This window comes from Canis lupus, chromosome 24 (genome assembly GCF_011100685.1).
Source record: "Canis lupus familiaris isolate Mischka breed German Shepherd chromosome 24, alternate assembly UU_Cfam_GSD_1.0, whole genome shotgun sequence".
Lineage (NCBI taxonomy): Eukaryota > Metazoa > Chordata > Mammalia > Carnivora > Canidae > Canis > Canis lupus.
In genome coordinates, this window is record NC_049245.1 from 1,381,286 (window position 1) to 1,394,428 (window position 13,143).

General features: G+C 53.0%; 1 protein-coding gene across 2 annotated transcripts; it reads left to right on the forward strand.

Moving 5' to 3' along the window:
* The first annotated feature begins 7,153 nt into the window (after positions 1-7,153).
* On the forward strand, positions 7,154-11,482 carry FOXA2 (forkhead box A2). 2 transcript variants are annotated; one of them, XM_038571421.1, is made up of 3 exons: positions 7,154-7,297; positions 8,301-8,370; positions 9,386-11,482. In XM_038571421.1, the coding sequence occupies exons 2-3, from the start codon at positions 8,302-8,304 to the stop codon at positions 10,703-10,705; spliced, it is 1,389 nt and encodes a 462-aa protein (XP_038427349.1). In that variant the 5' UTR covers positions 7,154-7,297; position 8,301; the 3' UTR covers positions 10,706-11,482. The 2 variants fall into 2 exon arrangements, with proteins under 2 accessions (XP_038427349.1, XP_038427348.1); XM_038571420.1 differs by lacking the exon at positions 7,154-7,297 and having other exon boundaries at positions 7,997-8,370.
* The last annotated feature ends 1,661 nt before the right edge of the window (positions 11,483-13,143 follow it).

Sequence of the window (13,143 nt, forward strand, 5' to 3'; positions counted from 1 at the left end):
GCAGAAGGTGAAGAAGGACTTACCACTTGTCATTTTATCGAGTCACATCCCTCCATCCACCTCAGGACAGACCGCAGCTGAGTGAGGAACAGGCTTGCTCCATCGGTGGTGTTGGAGGGGACCTGCAACATGGCTTCACAGGGAAGTCTGTGGGCATGCAGACTCGGAGACCCTCCTCAGACCTACAGAATCAGAATCTGCATTTTAACAAGATTTCCTGGGGATTCCTATGCACATAAAAATGTGAGGGGCGGTCCCAGGCCTGGTTAATTACCATTGCTGAATTATGTTACCCCTCCCTGTAAAATAAAGCACCCACCTTTCAGGAAGCTCCACCATCCTCCCTCTGGAATTACTTTTGGAAGTAAAATCGACAATGAATACAGACGCGTCTGTGACAAACACTCGGAGGCTGAAAGCTCTCTGCAGCAACTGCTGGTCTCACATCCACAGGACGATGTTCTCAAGGTAGCACCCACTGCCAGTAGGAGCATCTCCCTTCCACCTGCTCCTTCCTTTTTAAATATATTTTTTAAATTTTTATTTATTTATGATAGAGAGAGAGAGAGAGAGAGGCAGAGACAGGCAGAGGGAGAAGCAGGCTCCATGCACTGGGAGCCCGACGTGGGATTCGATCCCAGGTCTCCAGGATCGCGCCCTGGGCCAAAGGCAGGCGCCAAACCACTGCGCCACCCAGGGATCCCCATCGCCTGCTCCTTCCTTCCAAAATTGGAACCCCCTAGGATTTCATATTCTAGATAGATTGTAAAAGGTGGATTCATAACAGGTAATTCGAGCAACACATGGCTCCCATCTGGCTGCACTGTGGCTAAATCCATTCTGCTGGCACCATGCCGACTACTTCAGAGGACCAAGCCCTTGGTTTTTCCATCGATTCTGGATCTACACAGGCAGAACAGTTCACCTTGGGCATCCATCCCTGCCAGTAGATAGACTATTTCTGAAGGGTGAAATGTAGATGCCCACTTGGGATGGGATATTGGCACTGGAAAACCCCTGGGATATTGGCACTGGGAAAACCCCTGGGCTAAAAGGAGGCATGAAAACATAAGGAAAACAGGTTCTGCTAGAGTCTGTTGCAGAAGCAGCAACTTTAAGCAAAGTTAAAGGAAACGATCTCTGTGAGCACATGGTGTTGCCTACCTTGTTCAGGACCACATCCTCGCCATCTGGAATATAGTAAGTACTCATTAAAATAGTTGCCAAATGGACTAACAGATATAAACACCCCCCTCATTGTCACTGCCTGATATTGGAGCAAGTTATGCACAATTCTTTTATGTTTAGGCCGGGCCCCTGTATTATCTTAAGATGAGATGAGAAGCAAGCAACTGGTTGTTTTGTTTTTTTTTTAAGATTTTATTTATTTATTCATGAGATACACAGAGAGAGGCAGAGACATAGGCAGAAGGAGAAACAGGCTCCCCGAAAGGAGCCCGATGTAGGACATGATCCCAGGACCCCAGGATCATGCCCTGAGCCAAAAGCAGATGTTCAACTGCTGAGCCACCCAGGCATCCCAAGCAACTAGTTCCTAAGCATGATACTCCAACGCCAGGCCTTGCTAAGCGCTATGGATCTCCACGACTGTCACATCCTGTCATATGCTTCATCCTCTCATACTTCCTGGAAGTATATTTGTTAATCCATACAAGTAAGAAGTAGCTCATAGATCTAATTCATCATTATCACCCTGTGTAGACAGTAGCTTCTTTGACATCAGCCATAGCAACTTTTTTTTCCTAGATCTGTCTTCTGAAGCAAGGGAAACAAAAGCAAAAATAAACTATGGGAACAACATAAAAATAAACAGCTTCTGCACCATGAAGGAAACAAAAGCAACAAAACTAAAAGGCAGCCTACAGAATAGAAGATATTTGCAAGCGACCTATCTGATAAAGGGTTAGTATTGAAAATATATAAATAACTTATAAAAAAATAACTTATCAACTCAACACCCAAAAAGTGAATAATCCAATTAAAAATAGTCAAAGACATGAACAGATATTTTTTCCAAAGAAGACATCCAGATGGCCAACTGACACACGGAAAGATACTCAACATCGCTTGTCATCAGGGAAATGTGAATCAAAATGACAGTGACATACCACCTCATACCTGTCAGAATGGCTAAAATAAAAAAACACAAAAAACAACAGGTGTTGTTGGCAAGGAACCCTCATGCACTATTGGTAGGAATGCAAACTGGAGCAGCCACTCTGGAAGACAGCATGGAGTTTCCTCGAAAAGTTAAAAATAGAGCTATCCTAGATTACACTACTGGGTATTTAACCAAAGAATACAAGAACACTCATTCAGAGGGATATAAGTTTTCCTATAATTACAGCAGCATTATTTACAATAGCCAAATTATGGAAGCAGCCCAAGTGTCCATCAACTGATGAATGGATGGAGAAGATGTGGTTATATGTATACAATGAAATATTATTCAGCCATAAAAAGAATGAAATATTGCCATTTGCAACGACATGATGGAGCTAAAGTGTATTATGCTAAGTGAAATAAGTCACCCAGAGAAAGACAAATACCATATGATTTCACTCATATGTGGAATTTAAGAAACAAAACAAATGAGGAAAGGGGGGAAAACAGAGGGAGGCAAACTAAGAAACAGACTCTTGACTACAGAGAACAAGCTTATGGTTACCAGAGGGGAGGTTATGGGGTAATGGGTTAAATAGGTGATGAAGATTAGGAGGGCACCTGTTGTGATGAGCACTGGATGTTGTATGGAAGTGTGAATCACTAATTGTGCACTTGAAACTAATATAACACTCTATATTAACTAACTGGTCTATGTTAACTAACTGGAATTAAAAGCTTTTTTAAAAAAGAAAAAAATTAGCCTCCTGTGTAGCAAAGGGTTTCAAAGAAGAAATGCCCACTTAAGGTCTGTGACCAGCTCTTCAGGTTACTGCTTGCCTTTTTGGCAGGGATAACTGAGACTGCCTCCAAGAATAACATTCAAATATATGAAATAGCTCCCAAGGCCACAGATACAGATGCATCTAATTTAGGCACACCCTCAAAAAGGAGTTTATGCTCTCTCACATTGACATCCTATTATTGCTCCTAAAAGTTGTCATTTCTTTATTTTTATCTCTTCCAAGTATGTTAATTACCTACTATAATAGTCTCACATACCAGAAATGTGCTCAAAACTCAAGAATGGTGGAGAGGATGCTAAGTATATACCAGAAGTATCTGTCGAACCCTGGACCCAAAAGGCAGAGTGCAGGCCTTTTCCACAGACCCACACAGAAGGAAGCAAAGTTGATAACTGCTCAACCCAACCACTGAGAAATTTCTCACCCAGAAAAGAACAATCCATAACTACACCAACTTCCCAACAGCAATCAAATTCCATTTGCACAGAGAGAGATCCAGGTGCCAAATTCATTCTAGTAACACCCCAAGGACTGTCTTCTTTCTTCTCCTGTGCCAGGCTAGGAAGTCACCATCTGTGGTTGGCATGAATATTTCTTCTCTTGTTCCCTCAATTCAAGGAAGAGCACTACCCACTTTCTGACACAGGTAAGAAAAAATGATATGATTTTGATTTTTGGAACTCAAACCTTTGGTCCATTTGAATGGTGGCTTCATTCATCTCTTTTTAAGTGTGAGAATTAAATGAATAGCTGTAAGTTAGCTTGCTAAAGTTTCCTACATCAAATCTTTTTTTTTTAAGATTTATTTATTTATTATAGACATAGAGAGAGAGAGAGAGAGAGAGAGAGAGGCAGAGACACAGGAGGAGAAAGAAGCAGGCTCCATGCCAGGAGCCCAACGTGGGACTCAATCCCGGGATTCCAGGATCGCGCCCTTGGCCAAAGGCAAGCGCTAAACCACTGAGCCACCCAGGGATCCCCTCCAACATCAAATCTAATATTCTTATTATATATTTCACTTTAAGATAATAAAAAGCAACTATTAATAAAATAATGATATATAATGATATAAAATGATACAATTTTTCTGCAAATAAAATGCAGAAAATGCGTAGATTGAATGGATGACTCTACCACTCAAACACATCATATTAGTATCATACTTATTTCATTTAATTTTATCATTTTTATTATTGCTTATTTCCCATCTTTTCCTGTGAATCTTGCCCAGGAGAGCAAGATTACACTGTATCCAGGTGCATTGTGTATTAAACTTATATGTTGTATTATGCTTTTTCCCCACTTTCATCAGCATGTTTCTGTGTTTTTTTTCAGAAGAGGGGGACATGCTTAATCTTTCACATACGTCTCCTTTGATAACATATTCTTAGCTAATTACCTTTCCAACTGACCTCTCCATAAACAACTGGTGTTTGGGCCATCAAAGAACTATGAAAGCCAGCAAAAGAGTATCTGAGGCTGTGTGTTCAATACCAAATAGACTTGTTTTGATGGTCAGGCTGTTTTTAAATAAAATTTCAGAAATAACAAGCCACCTGTAGAAAGTGAAATAAGTATTGTAACCTTTGGCACAACTGTATGCCTTTATGAAGACCTAAGATTCATCCTGAAAATTCCATTCGGAGAATAAGAGAGGAATGGGCGTCTGATTTCTGCCAACTCGAAAACGTAGTTAAAAGTAAAATGTGTATTTCCAGAGGACGTTGCTGAATCACCTTGCCATTTCCTCCGTCTTAATCTCCCCTTGTAGACCTGCCTGGAGCAAGGCCTGCCCTGGACTAGTATTCTGGGAAGGGTTTCAGGAGTTGGAGTACTGATGAGCCACACACCATCCCCGCCCCCTGCCCCCGCCCTTGGTATTTTGCAGGTTATTTCTTAGGGAAGCTGAGCTCTGGTTATGGATGCCCCCCCCCCCCCCGCCCCCGGGGCTAGCGTGCTATCACAGAGGGAGCTCCGGGCTGAAAGGGGTTTGCCAAGGGGGTGCAGGACGGTAGCGTCCTCTCCCTGGCAAGAGCTGAGGAGGCCCTGGTTTGAGCCCAAGTCCAATCCGCTAGGGCAGCATCCAGAAGGAAAACAGCACGCTCCCCCAAGCACTGTGGCCTTACACGGACACGGAGCAGCGCCGAACGAAAAGAAAGGACAGCAAGGAGGTCACGGGCAAAGGACCGCTTTGCAGGTCTCGGGCGCATCCGGGGAAGCATCTGTTTTCCACCCGTTACCCGCGCACTTTTCCCTGGAGAGAAGTTCCCGGAGCCACTTACAGCATTCCAGCCTGCGGCTCTCGAGCCACAGCCTCTGAATAAACCTTTGGAAACCTAAGGTGCCCGGGAGGACCGGGGTGTGCGCAGGGAGGTGGCGCCTCCAGAGACGTCCGCGCCGGGGACAGAAAGCGGACCCCAGGCCGCGGGAACCCTCGGGCTTCTCGCCGTCGCCGATGCCTAGAGCGTCCCGCAGGCCGCCCTGGCCCTCCTGCGAGCGGCCCCGACCCGAGCCCTCCGCGCCCGCGAGCGCCGGGAGGTGCTTGGGGTTTGCGCAGAACTCCGGGGAACTCCAAAGGAACGCCAACGGCGTGAGGAGAGGCCTGGGAGGAAAGGTGCCGGGCGCCCGGCTGCTGGGTTAGGAGCGCGCAGGGGTGAGGAGGGTTGGGTCCCGCCCAAGGACAGCGCAGCCGATAGGGGGCGCCCTATCACTGCGGGAGCCGGCGCGGAGCGCTCCCGGGCGAGCCCCCCCCCCGCCCCCGACCACCCATTGGGGCGAGCACCTGCGTGCCTCGCTCTCAAGCTCGCCCCTTGGGGAGGTCGCGCTCCTTCCTCCCGCGGACCTCCTCTCCCGGCTCCGCTCCTTCCTTTTGCCCAGGGAATAATTTCTAAACCCGTATTTTCGATCAGGAGCAAAAAGTGAAAGGGAAGTGGAACGCATACATGTACAGATTGGGTTCAAGTCCATACACACCAGAAAGTTGTCTGGCTTTGTTCACAGCTTTGTCTGTTTGGACGTCTCTTTTCTACTGAACACGAGAGGCGCCTCTTGGGGGGAGTGTGTTTTTGGCGTGTGTGTGTGTGCGTGTGTGTGTGGTCGCATTTCTACTCTGGGTCTATGCAGAAAGCTTTGAAAAACTTATCTTCTGAGCGTCGGTGCATACCCCGCTTTCCCAAACCCTGGGAGAAAGATTAAATTGCTCCCTTTGTATTCTGAGGCGAGATGAGAGGAGCTGAGATAAGATGAGAGCTCTGCCTTCCCAAGTATGCTCCCCAGCCCACGCATGCACTGAGTGTGCATGCACCCCACAACAGACTTTCCGGGTGCACCGGGCCGGCCTGCCTCTCAGGGAACTCTGCGCTGCGCTAGGCTTTCAAAGCCCCAGACTTTGGCTTTGGGGGATCCTGCCCTGGCACTCGTTAGGGGTGGGTTTATTAACCCACTCACTATGAACGGGTCAGTTTGCGGTTCAGCGCTGGGGTTGCTGCCTGAGACTGCATCTGGTTCAAAGCGATTCAGGCCTGAGATAACCTGGGGTGAAGAGAAGGGGTGGCTTCCCTACCTGGACTGCTCTTCCTCCCTGTACTCCTAGCCTGGCCCTCACACAGACCTTCTGTTCTTGGTGTTCAGCTCAGTGCCTGCCACCTCACCTCCGTTTTCTGACACCATTCCCATAACTTTGGACAGGTGGGCCAGATATTATTTCCTACTTCTTTAGCTCTGAGATGGGGGCCACGGGGCTGGATGCTCATGGCCCAGCATGTTTTTAGAACCAAGAAAAGAAGTTCACATCGAACACCTGTAATACCCCGAACCCTGCAATCTGGGATCCCTAGGGTATTAGTAGGTGGCCCAGAACGGATGAAAATCTGCACCCCGAAGCTGGAGCAAAAGTAAGAAGGAAGTATATGGTTGCGGAACTTCTGATTCTTCTAAAAGAGCCCCTCAAGAAAGCAGAGAACGCAGACTCTCCCGAAGTAAATTCCATGTGTCCCATTATCGATTCCTTTTTTTCCCCCTCTCTTGTCCTGCCTCACCTCCCACCTCTTGCCCTGTTTGTTTTAGTTACGAAATGCTGTGGGCACCTCGGTTGTGACTGCAAAGTAACCTTGAAACACGGCGTCCTGAATGTCAGAGACAAATAGCAGCCTCCCGACCGTCGACTGCAGCTGGCGGGGCCGAGTGCGCCCGGCGCTCTGCGACGCCCCCCCCCCCCCCCCGTCCCCGTCGGTCGTGGGAGCCGGGCTCGGAGGAGGCGAGACCCGCGGCTGCGGGACCCCGAGAGCCCCGCACGCCAGCCGGAGCCGCCCCGGGTCTGAACTGTAACAGGGAGGGGCCTCCCAGGAGCAGCGGCAGGCGAGTTCCAGGTGTGTATACAGGTTTTCTAAATACGACGGTGCTTTGCAAATTGGCTCTGTCACCGTCTTGTCGTTTTGACAGGTTATGAGCGCTGAGAATGAAGAACCCCGGGATGAGTCAATGGGGCATCTCTAAGGCTCTGCAACGGGGCTACCGGGCGCTCTGGGGCCGGGCGGGGGTCAGAGCTCCGGCCGCTCGCGGGGAGGAAGGCACCCAGGTCCCTCCTGCCACCGGCACTCCCGGCGCGCGCAAGGGTAAAGGGGGCTGGGGCAGGGAGCCCGCGCGCCCGCTCGCCCGCGCGCCCCCTCGCCGGCCCGGTACGGTGCGGGGCGCGGCGGCAGTGGGGCGGGCGCCGGGCGCGGAGGGGCAGGTGCCGGGCGCCGGCCGAGGCTCCCTCTCACCTAGGTGTGAGCTGATTATTCAAATGGGCTGCCCCGGGTCTGGGGATTGGAGGCCGGCGCCGGCGCGCCGCGCTATATCACCAGCCGCCCACGTCACTGCGGCACTTGTCCGCTCCGCGGTCCACACCTCCTCCTCCTCTCCTCCTCCACCTCCTCCACTCCTCCACCTCCTCCTGCTCCTCCTCCTCCTCCTCCTCTCCACCTCCTCCCTCTCCCCCCCACCCGCCCCCGCGCCGCGCGCTTCCCGCCGCCTCGGGGCAGCTCGGCACTGCCAACCTCGGCCTCCGCCCGGCAGCCCGCGAGCGCGGCGGCGGCGGCGGGCGGCTGGCGGCGGCGCTCCCTGCCGCGGGACTCGGGGCCGACCTCCTCTGGTCTCCGGGCCCCCTCCTCCCGTAGCTGACCCCTCCCGCCCCTTCCAACTACCGCCTCCGGCCGGCGGAGGGAGAGAGAGGGAGTGGAGCCGGAGACAGGGAGTGCGAGGAGAGAGGGAGGGAGGGGACGGTGCCTTGGCTGACTTTTTTTTTTTTTTAAGAGGGTGGGGGTGGGGGGGTGATTGCTGGTCGTTTGTTGTGGCTGTTAAATTTTAAACTGCCATGCACTCGGCTTCCAGTATGCTGGGAGCGGTGAAGATGGAAGGGCACGAGCCGTCCGACTGGAGCAGCTACTATGCCGAGCCGGAGGTAGGCACTCGCCTTTTCCAGGGGGAAGCAGGGTGGCGGCGTTCGCACCGTCTCCCAGCCTCAGGACCGCTCCTCTTGCGGGCACCCGCCCCCCACCCCCAGCCGCTCTGGGCAGCCGCCTTTTCCACCCTCCTTCGACTCAAATGGGTCTCTTTTTTATACGACACACTGTTAGCCTTGAGATAATATTAACTTTGTGATCAAATATTGACTTGCGGCGCCTCCAAATCCTCTTCGTGGCCGAGCCACGCACTATCCTAACAGAGTTATGTTTGGCAGCGCGCGGCTGGGGAGGGGTGGGAGGTCGGCCGGCGAGGGGGTGGGGAGCTGGAGAGAAGGTGGGTAGGCGTCGGGGGCCGAGGTGGAAGCAGAGTCAAAGACTAGGAACAAAGAGAAAGAAAGTTTGTGGCTGCAAAGCCCAGCCGCGTGTAGCCCAGTCCTCGGTCTCCTCCCTGCCGCTCCGCTCAGAGCCTCCAGCTGGCCCCAGACCCTGCGCGGGCACTGGGTTTCGGCTCCCCCGGGGCCAGAGATGGGGTCCCGGGGCGGGGTGGGGGGGAGGGTGAGCGGAGAGGACGCCGGGACGACCTCCGCCTGGGGCCGCCGGGCGCCCTGGGCTGGGACCCTCCGGTTGTTCACCAGGGTCGGAGGTGGCGTCCGAGGCCGCGGCGCGGACCCGGTGTGCCGGCCGGACAGTCGCGGAGGGAGGATGCGTTCGAGGTGCCCGGCCTAGGGGGGCTCCGGGGAACCCTGGCTTGAGAATCCAAGCGAGGCGCACAAGGGCTGGGATCTGGCCGCAGGCAAACGGCAGCAGCCTGCTTGCCGCCTCCTCCAGGGCGGTCCCGGCGCTCTCCGAGCGCGGCGGCCACGGCGTCCCCGACGCGGACCGGGCGAGGGAAGGGTCCCCAGAGGGCTCCCCGGAGGCAGGGCGCCCGGGCGGGCCTGGCGGGTGGGAGGGCGCGCACGCTCTCGCCGCGGTGCTAACCCTGTGCGCCTCGCTCCCGGGCTCTGTCCGCAGGGCTACTCCTCCGTGAGCAACATGAACGCCAGCCTGGGGATGAACGGCATGAACACGTACATGAGCATGTCCGCGGCCGCCATGGGCAGCGGCTCCGGCAACATGAGCGCCGGCTCCATGAATATGTCGTCGTACGTGGGCGCGGGCATGAGCCCGTCCCTGGCCGGCATGTCCCCCGGGGCGGGCGCCATGGCGAGCATGGGGGGCTCCGCCGGGGCGGCCGGCGTGGCGGGCATGGGGCCGCACCTGAGCCCCAGCCTGAGCCCGCTCGGGGGGCAGGCGGCCGGGGCCATGGGCGGCCTCGCCCCCTACGCCAACATGAACTCCATGAGCCCCATGTACGGGCAGGCGGGCCTGAGCCGCGCGCGCGACCCCAAGACGTACCGGCGCAGCTACACGCACGCCAAGCCGCCCTACTCGTACATCTCGCTCATCACCATGGCCATCCAGCAGAGCCCCAACAAGATGCTGACGCTGAGCGAGATCTACCAGTGGATCATGGACCTCTTCCCCTTCTACCGGCAGAACCAGCAGCGCTGGCAGAACTCCATCCGCCACTCGCTGTCCTTCAACGACTGCTTCCTCAAGGTGCCGCGCTCGCCCGACAAGCCCGGCAAGGGCTCCTTCTGGACCCTGCACCCCGACTCGGGCAACATGTTCGAGAACGGCTGCTACTTGCGCCGCCAGAAGCGCTTCAAGTGCGAGAAGCAGCTGGCCCTGAAGGAGGCCTCGGGGGCCGCGGGCGGGGGCAAGAAGGCGACCGCGGCGGCCCAGGCCTCGCAGGGTCAGCTCGGGGAGGCCGCCGGGCCGGCCTCTGAGACTGCGGCGGGCACCGAGTCGCCCCACTCGAGCGCCTCTCCGTGCCAGGAGCACAAGCGAGGGCCCCTGGGAGAGCTGAAGGGGACGCCGGCCGCGGCCCTGAGCCCCCCGGAGCCGGCGCCCTCGCCGGGGCAGCAGCAGCAGCAGCAGCAGCAGCAGGCGGCCGCCCACCTGCTGGGCCCTCCGCACCACCCCGGCCTGCCGCCGGAGGCCCACCTTAAGCCCGAGCACCACTACGCCTTCAACCACCCCTTCTCCATCAACAACCTCATGTCCTCGGAGCAGCAGCACCACCACAGCCACCACCACCATCAACCCCACAAAATGGACCTCAAGGCCTATGAACAGGTGATGCACTACCCTGGCTACGGTTCCCCGATGCCGGGGAGCCTGGCCATGGGCCCGGTCACGAACAAAGCCGGCCTGGACGCATCGCCCCTGGCCGCAGACACCTCCTACTACCAGGGAGTGTACTCCCGGCCCATAATGAACTCCTCTTAAGAAGACCCCGACAGCGGGCTAGCCTGGGACAGGGACAAGAGAGAGGAAATGGGGCGGAGAGTTTGAAGAAGGGGTGTTGTTGGAGAGATCCAAGGAAGAAGAAAACCATCACATCCCCACCCCCAGGACAGCAGTCTCCCCTCACCCTCTGCAGCTCTCCCTCCCAAATAGATGGGCCACACTGATATTATTCTATATAAGGAGGGAAGGCAAGAAGACAAACAGTCAAAACAAAAAACAAAAAAGAGGAAGAAAAGAGCAAAAAGCCTCCGATCTCCACTGCTGTGTAGACGCCTGCTTCTTTTAAGCATTTGCGAGTTCTGATTTTTCATTGTCATCTTCTCCTCCATTGCTGCTGTTGCAGGGAAGTCTTACTTTATTAAAACAACAACAACAACAACAACAAAACAGAAAACAAAAAAAACCCACAAACTTTTGTGAGTGACTCAGTGTAAAACCATGTAGTTTTAACAGAGAAACAGAGTTGTACTATTGTTTAAAAAGAAAAAAAAAAGATGTAAGGGTCTGTTGTAAATGACCAAGAAAAAGAAAAAAAAAATGCATTCCCATTCTTGACACGGTGAAATCCAGGTCTCGGGTCTGATTAATTTATGGTTTCTGCGTGTTTTATTTATGGCTTATAAATGTGTGTTCTGGCTGGAAGCGCCAGAGTTCCACAAATCTATATTAAAGTGTTATTGCCAGTTTTACACCTTGAATCTTCAAGATTTTTTTTTCCCTTTGCCTGACTTAAAAAATAAACAAGTCTAGATATTATTTAATGTGTGTGTGGGGGGGATCCTGGCTGGTTGCAGATTTCATTTTCTTTTGGTGAAGGGGGGCATGACAGTTGTTTTGACAACATTTTATTATTAAAACTTTCAGACATACTGAAGTTGAACAGGTTTTACAGAACACAAAGTACCCATTGCCCAGATCCTACAGTTATTGTTTCACTATACTTCCATTGGTCAATTCAGGTTATTTTTTCTAAATGCATTTCAGATGCAATCAGGTACATTCAGGGTGGTATGGCCATAGACCTGAATACATTTCAAAGTAAATTTCAGACATCAGTATACTTCCCCCTAAACAGTTCAGCAAGCTCATCATTAAATAGAATTCAATATTGTTTATGATTACTTTTGGAGTTTTGAGTTTATCTTTACACACAATGAAACACAGATCGGAGGTGGACCATTTCCTGGGTTTGACAGAGGTTTATCTTCAAAGTCAGGAGATAACTATGTATCTCAATTTCCCATCTGGGCCACCTGAAGGTGCACTGTGGTTGATCTCTCTTGGGCTCCTGGGGTAGGGGGTGAGGGGGTAGGGGGTGGGTGGGGGGGGAAACTGCTCTGAGGTGAAGTCTGGATTTTACTGTATTTCCAATCTTAGGCTTCCCTTCAAGTCGGTGAGCTCAGATTGGATTTGCAAATTCCTGATGCAGGATTTTCATCTCTGCCTCTCCCGCACCCCGTTACCCTCCTGCGGACCTGGGAACTCTGCCTGGATCCATTAGCCTCAGGCCTCTGCCTACACTCCCCTCGGCCGTCCTAGCTGTAGCCAGAGAGCACGGAGGCTTCTGGGACCACCTCCTTCCCCTCCAGCACCAGATCTGGAGAAGCAAGACTTTCTCCTGGAACTAGTGTTTAAAGGGATCACTCAGGGTGATGGTCCAAATCTCCTTTCTAAAATAAGGTATATTTGGGAATGAGGTGAGGATAAGAGGGTGTCTTGCACTGCTTGTCAAGTGACCCTGGCCAGTGGTGAGAACCCAAGGTCTGTGGATGTGCTTACTCCGTCCTCACCACAAACACCGATGTCTCGGACACACTCAGTGAGCCCAGGTTAGGAAGCCAGGATTGCAGGGCCAAGGGTATAAGGAGGTGTCCTGGGAGCCTCAAAAGAAAAATACAAAAGTATGAAGACTCAGAATAAATTCTTACAAATCTTGCTGTGTCTTCCCACAGATGGCATAGCTGCCCTAAGTAGGCAGCGGCCCAACTGGAGACCCCAGAGGGGAAGCGCAGCCTGGGCGCACAAAAGGTCCCGGCTTTGGCTCTGCCTGGGGCTTGTGTGGGCCTACAGGCTGGAGGGGCGAGGGCAGGAGCCAATGTCTCCGGAGACTTAGGGATGTAGGATGCACAGCGAAATTACAGTGGGCAATGACTCTCCGCAGGCTTCTGAAGCCAGGACTTTTTGTCTCAAAGTTGCACGGCTCAGGACCCTGTTTGCAGGGACTAGGTTTTTGGGCTTGTTGAGTGTCCCAGGTTCATCCCAACCCTGGGGATCCCTTCGGGCTTCACCCTCTGCCACCTTTCGAGGTGTCTGCCCCCTCAAGCCCTGGCCTTCCCATAGTTTGAGAGTGTTTGCCCTCCCCCGGCCCCCCTCCCCACCAACCGTCTCCAAATCCCTTTTTAAGATGCCACATTGTC

Excerpts from the sequence above, each read along its gene's own strand:
- FOXA2 (XM_038571420.1), top strand. The coding sequence starts at position 8,284 with ATGCACTCGGCTTCCAGTATGCTGGGAGCGGTGAAGATGGAAGGGCAC. Across the intron at positions 8,371-9,385 it reads GCTACTATGCCGAGCCGGAG|GGCTACTCCTCCGTGAGCAA; the intron begins GTAGGCACTCGC and ends CTCTGTCCGCAG.